This window comes from Pogona vitticeps, chromosome 4 (assembly GCF_051106095.1).
Source record: "Pogona vitticeps strain Pit_001003342236 chromosome 4, PviZW2.1, whole genome shotgun sequence".
Classification (NCBI taxonomy): Eukaryota; Metazoa; Chordata; class Lepidosauria; order Squamata; family Agamidae; genus Pogona; species Pogona vitticeps.
In genome coordinates, this window is record NC_135786.1 from 60,722,313 (window position 1) to 60,736,979 (window position 14,667).

General features: G+C 41.4%; 1 protein-coding gene across 10 annotated transcripts in view; it reads left to right on the forward strand.

Annotated features, from left to right (window-relative positions):
• Positions 1–10,497, forward strand: part of ST3GAL3 (ST3 beta-galactoside alpha-2,3-sialyltransferase 3) — a 243,994-nt gene extending 233,497 nt beyond the window's left edge. For all 10 annotated transcript variants that reach the window (XM_020783380.3, XM_072997515.2, XM_078392808.1 and 7 more), the window contains one exon: positions 8,675–10,497. In XM_020783380.3, the coding sequence (XP_020639039.2) occupies positions 8,675–8,764 (90 nt within the window). In that variant the 3' untranslated portion in view covers positions 8,765–10,497. The remainder of the gene's footprint in view (positions 1–8,674) is intronic.
• Positions 10,498–14,667: the final 4,170 nt, after the last annotated feature.

Sequence of the window (14,667 nt, forward strand, 5' to 3'; positions counted from 1 at the left end):
TTACCCACGTCTCTCTCTGGGAATTTCCTCAGTTCTTCCAACTACATATCTTAATTGCCCTTGTAAAACTGAGGATGCTTGTCCCCGGAATCTGCCATTGCAGTCCAACTGCAATGATGTGACTGATATTTTGCCAGTGTATGAAAAGACTGTTAGTGTTTAAACATTAATAGGACCTAAACTATGTGTGAATAGGTCAGTGCTGGTGCAGAGATGCTGGCAAATACATAAGGGTTAAAGAGATGCTAATTGTCTCCTGCGTGGAGGGCCAAAGCTTTTTGTGTTGTATCTGTCTGAAACAAAATTTGTTGTGGGCATGCTGGATGATGCTTCTAAAACCCCTGAAGGCCAGCTGTAATAAGCAGATTGTAGGACCTGTGACCTAGAGTTTTGCTAAACTCTATATAGTTAGTTTGTGCCTGCAGGTTAAGTTTTATTTGCAAAGAAAATAGAGGTTTAAGTGTGTTCTCCTTATCCTTTCGGAGAACATATCCCAATGACCTCAGCTGTGCTTCTATTGCTCGCTCTCTGCCAGCCATGGCACGAGACAGCGATTAACTGTCTTCATGGCCCCTTAATAACCATGTCTGAAATGTTCTGCATGATTAACCTATTAGATACAGTACAGCTCCCACAGCTCCCAGCATTCTCAAACTCTGCTTCTGTTTGCTTTCTAGCAAGCAAATAAGATGAACTGGAATGGAGAGTGACCATGGAGGTATAGGCCCTTGTTTCATAGGTGCAAATACAATATTTATTTATTTATTTATTTATTTTATATCCCGCCTATCTAGTCAATAGACCACTCTAGGCGGCTCACAACAGGGGTACAACAATAACTAAAAATGAAATTACAAAGAAGAAAACTTTCAACCATGAAATTATAAACTAAGAAAAAGAAAAAAGGAAAATCAGGATTAGCTAAGGGGGGGTGGGGCTAATAGAAGAGAATGAATCATATAAGTGATGGGAGTCTAGAGCTATAAGAAGTGAATGTCCTTTCTTGCTATGTTAGCAGAGTATATGTTATTTGCTTCTGCAGATTAAGCAAGTAGACATTCATCCAAATGATTGGTCAAAGCAAGCTCAAGAAGGAGGATCTGAAGATCAGAGATTTACTTCAGGTTTTGTGCACTGCATGAAGATCTCTATTTTTTTCATTCAGCTAAATTTATGATAGGATGTGATCCAGGAGACAGCAGGATCTTCTAATTAGTGCAAACATCTTAACACTGAGGCTCCTAAGGGAACAAAAAGCCTCTAGTTTGCCTTGTATCACCACATTACTGAGGCAGGTTTAAAGACCAATTGTTAGAAAAGTATGTTTCTTCCAGTAGGTGCCACATGAAACTGTTAGGATACAGAACTATTGAATCCCAAAATTTTGGTAAATTTTTTATAATGGATTTTGATTTCAAATCCAGTTGAATTTGAAAGTGGTGCTCCATGTTAATAGAGGGCAATCGGGGGGAAAAGATAAATCTTACAAAATAAAATAACAGTAAGATAATGGCTGATATGTTGTGCAGCTATATGTGTGCAATGGGAAGCTGCAGCAACAATACTGCAAATCACAGCAGGGCAGAAGTGCTCTTCATGAAGCGGATCTGCCTGCATACCATGCAATGTTTACAATGGGCTCTGTGCAATCAGTTGCACAATGCTGGTTGCCTGGGCACAAAGCCTGGCAAAGTTCCTCTGTGGTAACATAAGTGAACAGGATTTCAGTCAGTGAGAGACAGTGTGATGTAGTGTGACATAGTTGGACTAAGACTCAGGAGACCTGGGTCAAATCCCTATTTTACTATGAAAAATTCACTATGGCATGACAATGATAAGCCATTCTTTGAAATTTCACATTCCTCAAAAGCTGTGTGAGAGTTGCCATAAGTCTGAAGTGACATCACAGCACGTAACAAGATAATCAAGTTAACCACAATAGTTCTAAATCTGAAGATGTTCAGGCACTTCAGTTGATAAATTCCAGCACACATAGCACTCACCCACAATACATACTCAATTTGCTAATCAATTAGCACTTCCACACTTCCCCATCTATGATACTCACTTGCCAAATTTTCTCCTTTTGCATGTGCATCGACTTACGATTTACGAACATACAGTGGTGCCTCAATTTACGGGCTTAATCTGTCGCAGAAGATGTTTGTAAGTCAAAATGTTCTTAAGTTGAATCAGCATTTCCCATTGAAATGCTTTGAAACCCGATTAATCCATTCTGGCTGTTTTTTGTTTGTATGTAGAGGCGCTGGTTGTAAGTCGAAGCATTTGTTCCCATAGGAACTAATGCAAAAGCGGTCAATCTGTCCTCTACCACTAGGGGGGGTTTACATAAGATGACTTAGGTTAAAAAAGGAGCAGGAAAGGAGGGAGGGAGGAAACAATGGGGAAAAGAGGAAAGAAAGAAGGTCATAACCGGGGCACACAGACCCCTCAAAGGTTTGTGCTTTTAAGCACAAAAAGAGAGGAGAGAGAGAGAGAGAGAGAAGACAATGGGGGGGGGGAGAGTTTGGAGTCTAAAACACATTTTAAACCCACACATGCTAAACCCACACATTTTACACCAACCCATTTTAAACCAAATACATTTTAAACCAAACCAAGCACCTTTTAATTCAAACCAAGCACCTTTTAAACCAAACACCTTTTAATGCAAGCCAAGCACCTTTTAAACAAAACACATTTTAAACCAAACCAAGTGCCTGGGGAGCAGAGAGAGAGAGAGAAAGAGAAGACAATTGGGGGGGTGGAGATTTGAGTCTGAACTCCATTTTAGAGTACAACAGCCAGCACAGACCCTTGTAAAAAAATTCTGATTTTAAAAACAAAATACTAAAATCCATTTTAAAGCACACCAGGCAGCACAGACCCTTGCAGAAAGGGTCTGCAAGACCCATCAGAGCACCGAAACATAACCCCCCCACCTAGCCCAAACCCAAGCTGCAAACCCCCTGTACAGTAAATACAGTGTCCTCACCCAGAACAGGCAGCCTCTGTTTTAAAAAAGAAAGTCAAAAATTATTTTTTTAAAAAAACCCAAAAATACAGTACGTATAGTACAGTACCACACAGTACCAGGTAGTCTGAAGTCTCTCTCCATATCCACACTCTCTAACCGCTGGGGAGAGCAAGGTAGCAGACAAGCAGCATCTTCGCTGGCCAACAGTTAACTGAAAGTTCAAATTTCCCGCCTTCCCGCATTTTTTCTGTTCGTAAGTCGAAGCTCCGTTCACAAGTCGAAGCAAAATTTTGCTACCGGAGCTTTTCGTAAGTCAAAATGTTTGTATGTAGGAGCATTCGTAAGTCGAGGCACCACTGTATGTACATCCTGTCTTTCTATCTGCTGCATACACATTCTCCTATGTCTTTCTTTCATCTGTGCTTTCTGTCCCTCTTTCCAATTATCTTGCAGGAGTCTATGCATAGCATGTCCTACCAAGCATATTGTTTATTTTATTTATTTAAAATATGTTTAACCTTTAGCTTTTCTCTTTAAAAAAGACCCAAGGTGGCTTACAATAATTAAAAGACAATATTTAAGTTAGTAACAGTACTAAAAGGGTCAATGAATGCAATGCTAAAGATATAAGCAACTTCAAAACACATTCAGTGCAATAAGGTACACCAGTCCATTTAAAAAACTCCACTCAGCAACCATTTACTCAGGAAAATCTTGTCTAAAGAGAAAGGTCTTCACCTGCTTGCAGAATGATAGCAAAGATGGGGTCAGCCTGACCTCCTGTGGGAGGGAGTTCCAGAGTCTGGGAGCAGCAATGGAGAAGCACCTCTCCTGTGTCACCACCAAATGCACTTGATAAAGGTAAAGGTAAATGTTCCCCTTGACAATTTTTGTCCAGTCGTGTTTGACTCTGGGGGGCAGTGCTCATCCCCATTTCCAAGCCATAGAGCCAGCATTTTGTCCGACGACAATCTTCCATGGTCACATGGCTAGTGCGACTTAGACACAGAACGCTGTTACCTTCCCACCGAGGTGGTCCCTATTTATCTACTTGCATTTGCATGCTTTCGAACCACTAGGTTGGTGGGAGCTGGGACAAGCAGCGGGCGCTCACTCCGTCGCGTGGATTCGATCTTATGACTGCTGGTCTTCTGACCCTGCAGCACAGGCTTCTGCGGTTTAGCCCGCAGTGTCACCATGTCCCTTAGCAGGACTTGAGAGGGCAAAAACTCTTCCCTGCCCTGTTTCCTAGTCCTTTTTTAAAATTTTAAGAAAGATCCAACATCTTGATATTTTTTTCTAGCCTTATGTATATAACATGTAAAAGACATGGAATGCAGAAACCATTGTTCCATTTAGGTCTGCCATGTGAATTGAAACAAATAAGACAGCGAAATACAAGACATGGGAGCTCACCAGTGTCAGGTCAGATATTTGTTATGCAGTTTAATTGAAAATTCAGGTACTCCTGTGCCATGAACACAGGAGAGGGTTAATTTATTCCCTGAAGTCTGTGGAAAGCTGTACATGATTGTTGAACTGAACTGGATGGGAGAAGAGAAGCATATTCTGATTAGAGAGACTAGCTGTGCCTGTGTAAAAATGCTATCAACAACCTTGAAGTTAGAAAGAATGTTATGAGAATCCTCTCTCCTTGGAGTCTCGTAGTACTGAAATCAATGATACCTGCAATATCTGATTAGTTACTTTTACAGAAGTTGCCAATTAGGTAGTTTGGGAAATAACTGATTGCTTGAAAGAGTTGACCCATCCAGAGAGGTGATGATGGGGTATAAGAAAGAACAGAAGAATGGTTCGTGTATACAGCTTAAGTTGTTGCATAGTTAGCCTACTTGCTTCATCTTTCGGCACGTAACTTGTACCTGTTATTCTGCTGAACTCTGTGTGTGCATTGGAATCATGCTACTTTGTAAGTATAGATCTAGTTAGTTAGTTTTAATATTTTCTATGGGCCTGATTCTTAGTTGCCTAAATCTCTCAACTCAGTTTTGTTTTGCTTTTAATATGGAACTGCTTCACAACATTATTATTCTTTCGGAAGCATTAAATCAACTTTTGAACATGCATGTCTTTTTGAAACACCTGTAATAAAGATAATAAAATTTTGTAGCTATGTCATTACTCAGATCAAGGGGTTGGTGGTACATGGAAAGTGCCTTCCTTGCACTCAGACAATATCCGTACTTTCTGGGATTTTTTAATTATTATTTTCTACCTTCCAAAATTGGTTGGCAGCCACAAGCAACAGCTTGAAAGTTTTTGTCTTTCCTTTGAGCACAAAAGGAACAAGTAAAACTCAAGAGTGTTGGGATAAGGGTCTCACAGCAAGCTTTCTCAATCACTAGCACACTGAGCTCTCCTGGCAAGTACCCATACCAAAAAAGCAAAGGTAGTATGGCTGAAAGGTCATTGGATCCTCTCTGTAGTGGCCCGTAGTCTTCATGTCGTGAGAGCTTTCTTTTAAAATGTGTATGTTTTAATCAATCAGTCAGACAGACAGACAATAAGAAGGAATAAGAAGCTGAATTTTAGTTCTAAGATCCATGGTTTAAGTCAGAAGTGTGAAAAGATAGATCTGGATCTGTTGGAAGAATTCTGAGGGATTTGCAAGGATTTCTGATTCCCAATATTTAACAAAGCAGCAACAGAATAACCTGTTATCCTAAACTATGCTGAAATTAAGGTATAGGATCGCCAGAAGTAGGTGTTTACAGGGAGTCTTCTGTTCTCATGAGAGGGCCAAGTATTTTATTTATTTATTTTTTTTATTCAATTTATATGCCGCCCAAACTACCCAGAGGTCTCTGGGCGGCTTACCCTCAGCTTCAGGATCTGTCCTTCCAGTGAGTACTCAGGGTTGATTTCCTTCAAAATGGATAGGTTTGTTCTCCTTGCAGTCCAGGGGACTCTCAAGTCTCCTCCAGCACCACAATTCAAAAGCATCAGTTCTTCTGTGGTCAGACTCCTTTATGGTCCAGCTCTCACTTCCTTACATCACTACAGAAAAAAAACATAGCTTTGACTATGCGGACCTTTGTTGGCAAGCAATGTCTCTGTATTTTAAGATGCTGTCTAGGTTTCTCGTCACTTTCCTCCCAAGAAGCAGGCATCTTTTAATTTTGTGGCTGCTGTCACCATCTGCAGTGATCATGGAGCCCAAGAAAGTCAACTCTGTCACTGCCTCCATATCTTCCCCTTCTATTTGCCAGGAGGTGACAAGATCATTTTTTCCCCGCTCTCCTCTTTCACCCTCATTAAGAGGTTCTTGAATTCCTTTTCACTTTCTGCCATCAGAGTGGTATCATCTGTATATCCAAGGTTGTTTTATATTTCTTCTGGCAATCTTAATTCTGGTTTGGGATTCATCCAGTCCTGCCTTTCGCATAATGTATTCTGCATATAAGTTAAATAAACAGGGAGACAATATACAGCCTTGTCGTACTCCTTTTCCAATTTTGAACCAATCAGTTGTTCCACATCCAGTTCTAACTGTTGCTTACTGTCCCATGTATAGATTTCTCAGGAGGTAGATAAGGTGATCAGGCACTCCCATTTTTTTAAGGATTTCCATAATTTGTTGTGGCCCACACAGTCAAAGGCTTTTGTGTAGTCAATGAAGCAGAAGCACATGTTTTTCTGGAACTCTCTGGCTTTCTCCATAATCCAGCGCATGTTAGCAATTTGGTCTATCCAGTTCCTCTGCCCATTTGAAATCCAGCTTGTACTTCTGGGAGCTCTCAGTCCACATACTGCTGAAGCCTACCTTGTAGGATTTTGAGCATAACCTTGCTAGTGTGTACAATGAGTGCAATTGTACAGTAGTTGGAGCATTCTTTGGCACTGCTCTTCTTTGGGATTAGGATGTAGACTGATCTTTTCCAATCCTCTGGCCACTGATGAGTTTTCCAAACTTACTGGCATATTGAGTGTGGCACCTTAATAGAGTCATCTTTTAAGATTTTAAATAGTTCGACTGGAATGGCATCACCTCCACTGGCCTTGTTGTTAGCCAGGCTTTCTAAGGCCCAATTGACTTCACTCTCCAGGATGTCTGGCTCAGGGTCAGCAACTATATTGTCTGGGTTGTCCGGGATATCCAAATCTTTCTGATATAATTTCTCTGTGTATTCTTGCCACCTCTTCTTGATGTCTTCTGCTTCTGTTAGGTCCCTACCATTTTTGTCCTTTATCATGTCTGTCTTTGCACAAAAGGTTCCTTTAATATCTCCAATTTTCTTGAACAGATCTCTGGGTTTTTCCCTTTCTGTTATCTTCCTCTGTTTTTTGCACTGTTCATTTAAGAAGGCCCTCTTGTCTCTCCTTGCTATTCTTTGGAAGTCTGCATTCCATTTTCTGTAACTTTCCCTATCTCCCTTGCATTTGGTTTCCCTTCTCTTCTCTGCTATTTCAAAGGCCTCATTGGACAGCCACTTTGCTTTCTTACATTTCCTTTTCTTTGGGATGGTTTTGTTGCTTCTTCATGTACAATGTTACTAGCCTTCATCCTTCGTTCTTCAGGCACTCTGTCCACCAAATCTAGTTTCTTAAATCTGTTATTCATTTCCACTGTCTATTCATAAGGCATTTGGTTTAGATTATACCTGTCTAGCCCAGTGGTTATCCTGCCTTCTTCAGTTTAAGCTTGAGTTTTGCTATAAGAAGTTGATTATCGTAGCCACAATCAGCTCCAGGTCTTGTTTTTGCCAACTGTATAGAGCTTCTCCATCTTTGGCTGCAGAGAACATAATCAGTCTGATTTCAGTGTTGCCCATCTGGAGATATCCATGTGTAGAGTTGCCTCTTTTCCAACAACATAAGAGTGTTTGTGATGACCAGCTTGTTCTCTTGACAAAACTCTATTAACCTTTCCCCTGTTTTGTTTTGAACTCCAAAGCCAAACTTACCTGTTGTTCCTTTTATCTCTTGGCTCCCTACTTTAGCAATACAGTCCCCTAAAATGAGAACATCTTTCTTTGGTGTCAGTTCTAGAAGGTGTTGTAAGTCTTCATAGAATTGGTCAATTTCAGCCTCTTCAGCATTGAAGGTTGTTGCATAAACTTGGGTTTTGGTTTTTGGTTTTTACTTCAGATCTATTAGTTCAAAATGATCTTTGTCATCTAGTCAACTGAAAGCCAACTTAAATAAAAATGTCTTGCAGCTGCTAGTCATGCACTGAAAAGTGCACTATTTTGCTACTCTTTTAAACCTCTATAGGAACATAAAGGTGATCAGCATGTTAAGAGGTGATTTTAACATTTGAAGCACTTTTTTGTTCGTTTGAGGAAATAATCCATGGTATAAGAATATGTAACCCATAGTATATGAACTCTGTATGTACCCTATGGCTGGAGTATCTCCCTTTATCATACTGACTTTGTCTCATCCTTATTAGTTTTAGATTGACTAAGAGAGCTCCTTTGGCAAAGTTGTTTCCTGCCTGTGTTCCTATGTAGTGAAGACAGATTATAATTCACATCTTTATTAGACATATAGGAGAATGCTTCTCCCCCCCCACCCTCTTTTTTTTAAGGGTGGGAACTTTTATTAAAGCAATCTGTTGACCTGGACTCTCCAAATCCTAAAACTGCTAATCTAAAACTGCTAATAGGCATGAACTTGCAGGATAGTGTTTGATCTTCTCTTTGTTTTATCTTCTCTTTGCCCTTCCCTTTACAGTCATGGACACACAACATTCAGCGGGAGAAGGAATTCCTACGGAAATTGGTGAAAGCACGAGTAATCACGGACCTCACCAGTGGAATCTGAGAGGCACAGCCACTGTGCTGAAGGGCATAGCCATACACATACAGCTGAGAACAAGGGCGGCAAGAGGTCTTTGGCAAGAATCCCAGCTTCTTAGAGACGCACCGTGCCCTTGGAAAGTCTCCCTGGCTTGCTTTGTCTGCCTCTCTCAGGGCTGGCAGTTTTTGGCCTAGGGGGCAAAGGTTATTGGCCTGAGGGGGCAGGTCCCTCACTCAGGATTGGAGGCGCTGCAGTGTTGGGGTTGGAAAATCACTGAAGAGAACAAAAATAGGCCAGCGGAACAAAACAGAATTGTGCCAAATGGAACAGGATCCGGGCCAGAGGTGGTAGTGCATGAATGTATGGCATATTCTTGTGTACAAAAAGACTGAGAATCACACAGAATATATCAGTGTGCAAAATGGAGCCTGGTCCCATGGGACACTGGACGTTGCATTGCACTTACTCTTTCTCTGTGCCAGCCATGGCTCCTTTGTGGAGCTCGAGTCCATCCAAGACTTGTCTGTTGTTGGTGCTGCTATAACTTAAAGGTATTGTGACCTCTCTTTGCCCTAGATGGACTGACTGAGAGGTCTACTGACTTTCCTAATTCCCTGCTTCATGTGAGGCAGCTACTGCTGTCAACATTTCTCTGGCTATGTTTTGAGTAAAATTATTTATGGAATCCACCTCATTGTGCTGGGGATTTCTACTTGTTCAGCAGGCTGGCCACAAATCTTGCTGGAAATGCCCCAGTGTTTGTTTTCTGTGACATCTTCATCATGATTTTGAAGAATTCAAGTATTTGTTTCTTTTTGGGGGAAAATATATAATTTATTTTTTGATCAGGTTCAAATTGTCCGACAAAGATGCATTAGTGTTTAGCAACTAATGTTGCCAGTGAATTTTCACCCATTCTGTTGTACTCTGCTTTCAGTGACTGCCACCTTGATAGTGTTTAAGCTTTTCTGGGGACAGAGGTAGAAAATACTTGGCTGACAGTTGCCTTTTTTTTTTTTTTTAGCTTTCACATGTCAGGCGTTCTGTCAATCTGTTTCCAGACCTTTCTGCAGCCTTTACAAGGAGACAGAAACATGTGCATTTGTTACTGTTCTGTCCTAAGTCTCAGTTGCAGTATTTGCACAACTGTATAATATTGTTTTGGAAAGAAATACATTGTGCAAAGCAACCATACTGTGGGGAGAGTGGAATGACATCTATTGTTTGTGGATCTACGCGTTCAAGTGGTATTGTTGAGGATGCTACTTCTGACTGTCAGATGTGCATTTATATTTTGCACTACTGGTAGACCCAATAGTGCATTTAAATTAGTTTGCCTTTCCTTGGATGGAGGGAATGTGAGAATGCAGTTTTCCTGCAAACAGCCAAAATAATAATTATCTTGTATGTGCCAGGGACATCAGCCTGCTTTCTGAAGTGTGTGTATGCATTTTGCCTGCTCAGTGTCCTGAACAGAATTCAGAAGCTGTTAATAGGGGCACTGAGTATTCTTTCATATGCTGAAAGACACAGTTATATTCTCATAACAATTTTAAAGACATATTCAGAATGGTAAGATTAAGAGCATAGTTCTGGTATAGTGCAATTACTTAATGATATAAAAGTTCCTGGTTATCCTAATGTGGGAAAGGGGTAGGGTACGAGGGTAACCCTATTAAGTAGAGATGGGGGTATTTGTATTCATAGGTGAATACAAATACCCCTGCACAGGTGGACATAACTGTCCACTTACCCATCCGCTGCTGCTGCTGGCTCCACACTCCCTTCCAATCACTCCAGAGCTTGCTGTCAACTAGTCACTTGTCAGTCTGGCAGGGAGGCTCTTCCTCCCTCCTTCTGCCAGGAGTGGCTAATCAGTTGTGAGCTCTGGAGCAATTGGAAGGGAGTGCGGAGCCAGCGGCAGCAGTGGATGGTCCAGTCCCACAGAGCTGGACCCTTATGTCCACCTGTGCAGGGGTATTCGTGTTTGTATATGAACATGAATACCTCCATCTCTACAGTTAAGCTTGTTGCAACAAAAGTGAATGAGAGTCTTGTAGCAATTTAAAGCTTAACAAATTATATTTGGCATATGTTGTTGCCAAAGGTTTTTTGAGCTTTAGAAAGAAGAGTCATCTGAAGAAGCAAGCTAAAGTCTACAAAAGCTATGCCAAATAAAATGCTAGTCTTTAAGATGCCAAGACTCTTCATTGTTTCCTGTCCTTGACTGAGCCTTTGCGGGCCTATGACTGAAGTCTTGGTGGGATGAGGGCAGAATGTAGACATTTTTATGGTCACCCGAAGGGCAAAAGCTTAATCTAGTGTGCCTGATGATTGATTTTAGCATGGCAGTGTGCCATTTTCCTTGGTTGGTAGCAAAGTGTGACTGGTTTTAATGGTGGTTCCTCATAGGGAGGGTTGCTTGCTTCATTCATTGGCCCACGTGATCTTGAAAGAGCTTATCCAACAAAGATTAATGAGGTGTGGTGTTGGGAGCTTATAGCAAGCTTGTCTGCATACTGTGCAAGATTAATTTGTGGAATCCAGAGTTTCAAGATACGATGATGGCTACTAAAATGGCTTTAAAGAGGAATTAGACAAATTCAGGGAGAAAAAGTTTATCAATTTGTATTGCTTAGTCTGGCTATATAGAACCTTTGAATGTTGTTGAATACCAGCTGCTGGAAAGCAAGACTAGGAGTAGGCTGTGCCCTCATGTCCTGTTTAGTTTATGAGAAGTAAGATGCCAAATAAGGTGGACCTTCAGTTTGCTACAACAAGGATGTTCTTATTTTCTTAATCATATGAATTTGGCCCTATGTATCCTGTGGGCAAGTATTACAGTAGCAAGTACTAGGCTGAAAAGGTAAATGTTGGAACTGCTGCATATCTCTGACAAGTACGTGGCTCGCCAACCTGCCTGGGTGAAGGTACCTGCAGCACCTGGATAAGTGTACAGTGTTGCATGTTATACTTTTCTCCATATGTACATGCATCTGTCAGGAGATATGTGTTACGTTAGAAAGATACATTCATTGGCAGTGCAGAGCACCACCCACTTAAACATGCTTAAGATCGATTCTGCACTATGGAAGTGTTTGAGAAGGTATGGGAGGCTCTCCAGTGGACTGCGGTTTGCTGCTGAATGAAAAGGAAGTTTAGGAGACAACTCAAAACAGAGAAAGATAGGGAGCTAGACCTCTAGGTGGAAGCAAAGTGACACAAACCAATTGTCAAAAACGGGCCATCTTCATTTGTTTTCATGCTGTGGAAGGCACACACTTCAGTGTATATTTCTAGCTACTCTAGCCTTTGCCAGGTCTCTTGTGCTAGATTAGACAAATGCAAGAGACAAGAGGAATTTACAGTGGGCATCTTGTTTGTCACACAGCACTGTATAGATGTGCAGAAAATCCTTCTTCTACATAATTGTTCAAGGTAGAGGACTGTTGTCCTCTTTTGTATTTAGCACTCCACCTTTTGCCCATGGTTGTTGTTGTCGTTTAGTCGTTAAGTCATGTCCAACTCTTCGTGACCCCATGAACCAGAGCACACCAGGCCCTCTTGCCTTCCATTGCCTCCTGGAGTTGGGTCAAATTCATGTTGGCAGTTTCAATGGCACTGTCCAGCCATCTCATCTTCTGTTGTCCCCTACTCCTCTTGCCTTCACACTTTCCCAACATCAGGGTGTTTTCCAGGGAGTCTTCTCTTCTCATGAGATGGACAAAGTATTGGAGCCTCAGCTTCAGAATCTGTCCTTCCAGTGAGCACTCAGGGTTGATTTCCTTCAAAATGGATAGATGTGTTCTCTTTGCAGTCCAGGAGACTCTCAAAAGTCTCTCCAGCACCACAATTCAAAAGCATCAATTCTTCAGCGATCAGTCTTCTTTATGGTCCAACTCTCACTTCCATACATCGCTACTAGAAAAACCATAGCTTTGACTATGCGGACGTTTGTTGGCAAGATGATGCCTCTGTTTTTAAGAAGCTGTCTAGGTTTGTCATCGCTTTCCGCCCAAGAAGCAGACGTCTTTTAATTTCGTAGTAGCTGTCACCATCTGCAGTGATCATGGAGTCCACGAAAGTAAAATCTGTCACTGCCTCCATATCTTCCCCTTCTATTTGCCAGAAGGTGATGTGGCCAATGGCCATGATCTTTTTTTTTTTTTTTTTTAATGTTGAGCTTCAGACCATTTTTGTGCTCTCCTCTTTCAACCTCCTTAAGGGGTTCTTTAATTCCTCCTCACTTTCTGCCATCAGAGTGGTATCATCTGCATATCTGAGGTTAGCAATTTGGTCTCTCCAGTTCCTCTGCCCCTTTGAAATCCAGCTTGTACTTCTGGGAGCTCTCAGTCCACATACTGCTGAAGCCTACCTTGTAGGATTTTGAGCATAACCTTGCTAGCGTGTACAATGAGTGCAATTGTACAGTAGTTGGAGCATTCTTTGGTACTGCTCTTCTTTGGGATTAGGATGTAGACTGATCTTTTCCAATCCTCTGGCCACTGATGAGTTTTCCAAACTTACTGGCATATTGAGTGTGGGTCCTTAATAGAGTCATCTTTTAAGATTTTAAATAGTTCGACTGGAATGCCATCACCTCCACTGGCCTTGTTGTTAGCCAGGCTTTCTAAGGCCCACTTGACTTCACTCTCCAGGATGTCTGGCTCAGGGTCAGCAACTATATTGTCTGGGTTGTCCGGGATATCCAAATCTTTCTGGTATAATTCCTCTGTGTATTCTTGCCACCTCTTCTTGATGTCTTCTGCTTCTGTTAGGTCCCTACCATTTTTGTCCTTTATCATGTCCATCTTTGCACAAAAGGTTTCTTTAATATCTCCAATTTTCTTGAACAGATCTCTGGGTTTTTCCCTTTCTGTTATCTTCCTCTATTTTTTGTACTGTTCATTTAAGAAGGCCCTCTTGTCTCTCCTTGCTATTCTTTGGAAACCTGCATTCAGTTTTCTGTAGCCTTTCCTATCTCCCTTGCATTTTGTTTCACTTCTCTGCTATTTCTAAGGCCTCATTGGACAGCCACTTTACTGTCTTGTTTTCCTTTTCTTTGGGATGGTTTTGTTGCTGCTTCCTGTACAATGTTACAAGCCTCCATCCATAGTTCTTCAGGCACTCTGTCCACCAAATCTAGTTCCTTAAATCTGTTCTTCACTTCCACTATGTATTCATAATAGATTTGGTTTAAATTATACCTGACTAGCCCAGTCGTTTTTCATACTTTCTTCAGTTTAAGCGTGAGTTTTGCTATAAGAAGCTGATGATCACAATCAGCTCCAGGTCTTGTTTTTGCTGACTGTATAGAGCTTCTCCATCTTTGGCTGCAGAGAATATAATCAGTCTGATTTCGGTATTGCCCATGCCACTATAGGATTAAACTACTGCTGTTATGAGCTCTTTTGCTATATTGGACTGTGTTAAGCCTGCTTCATTCTCTTGCCTTGGGTCTATGGATACATTTCACTTAGACCCCTTTGCAGTTGTGATTTCTTGATTGGAGCCACTGCTATTTTTGAGGATGTAAAATGATAGGAGATTGGCTCAATCTCTCTCTCTCTCTTCTGCCAGTCTGTGCAACCAAAGCTCTCCTATCTTAGCATGCCTGCACCTTAGCTGTCTTTCAGTGCGTACCTTTTTCCACTTCATTGGCCATGTAGGAAAGGATGCTCTTCTGTGCTTTCAGTCTATCTACCTTACTGTGTAAGGACTGCTGCTGCTCCCAGAGGAGAAACACAGCCACTGCTCATTTGCAGATGTTAATTCCATTGCAAGAATGAAAGAAGAGAAACTGGTTGTTCTCCTCTCAAATATAGGAGTTCAATCAGCTTGGAACATGGTCTCAGCTCTGAGGCCCAGGAGGTAACCTACATCTTTACCTTACTAGAGAAGACATGGTCTTCGCCGGCAGTCACGTT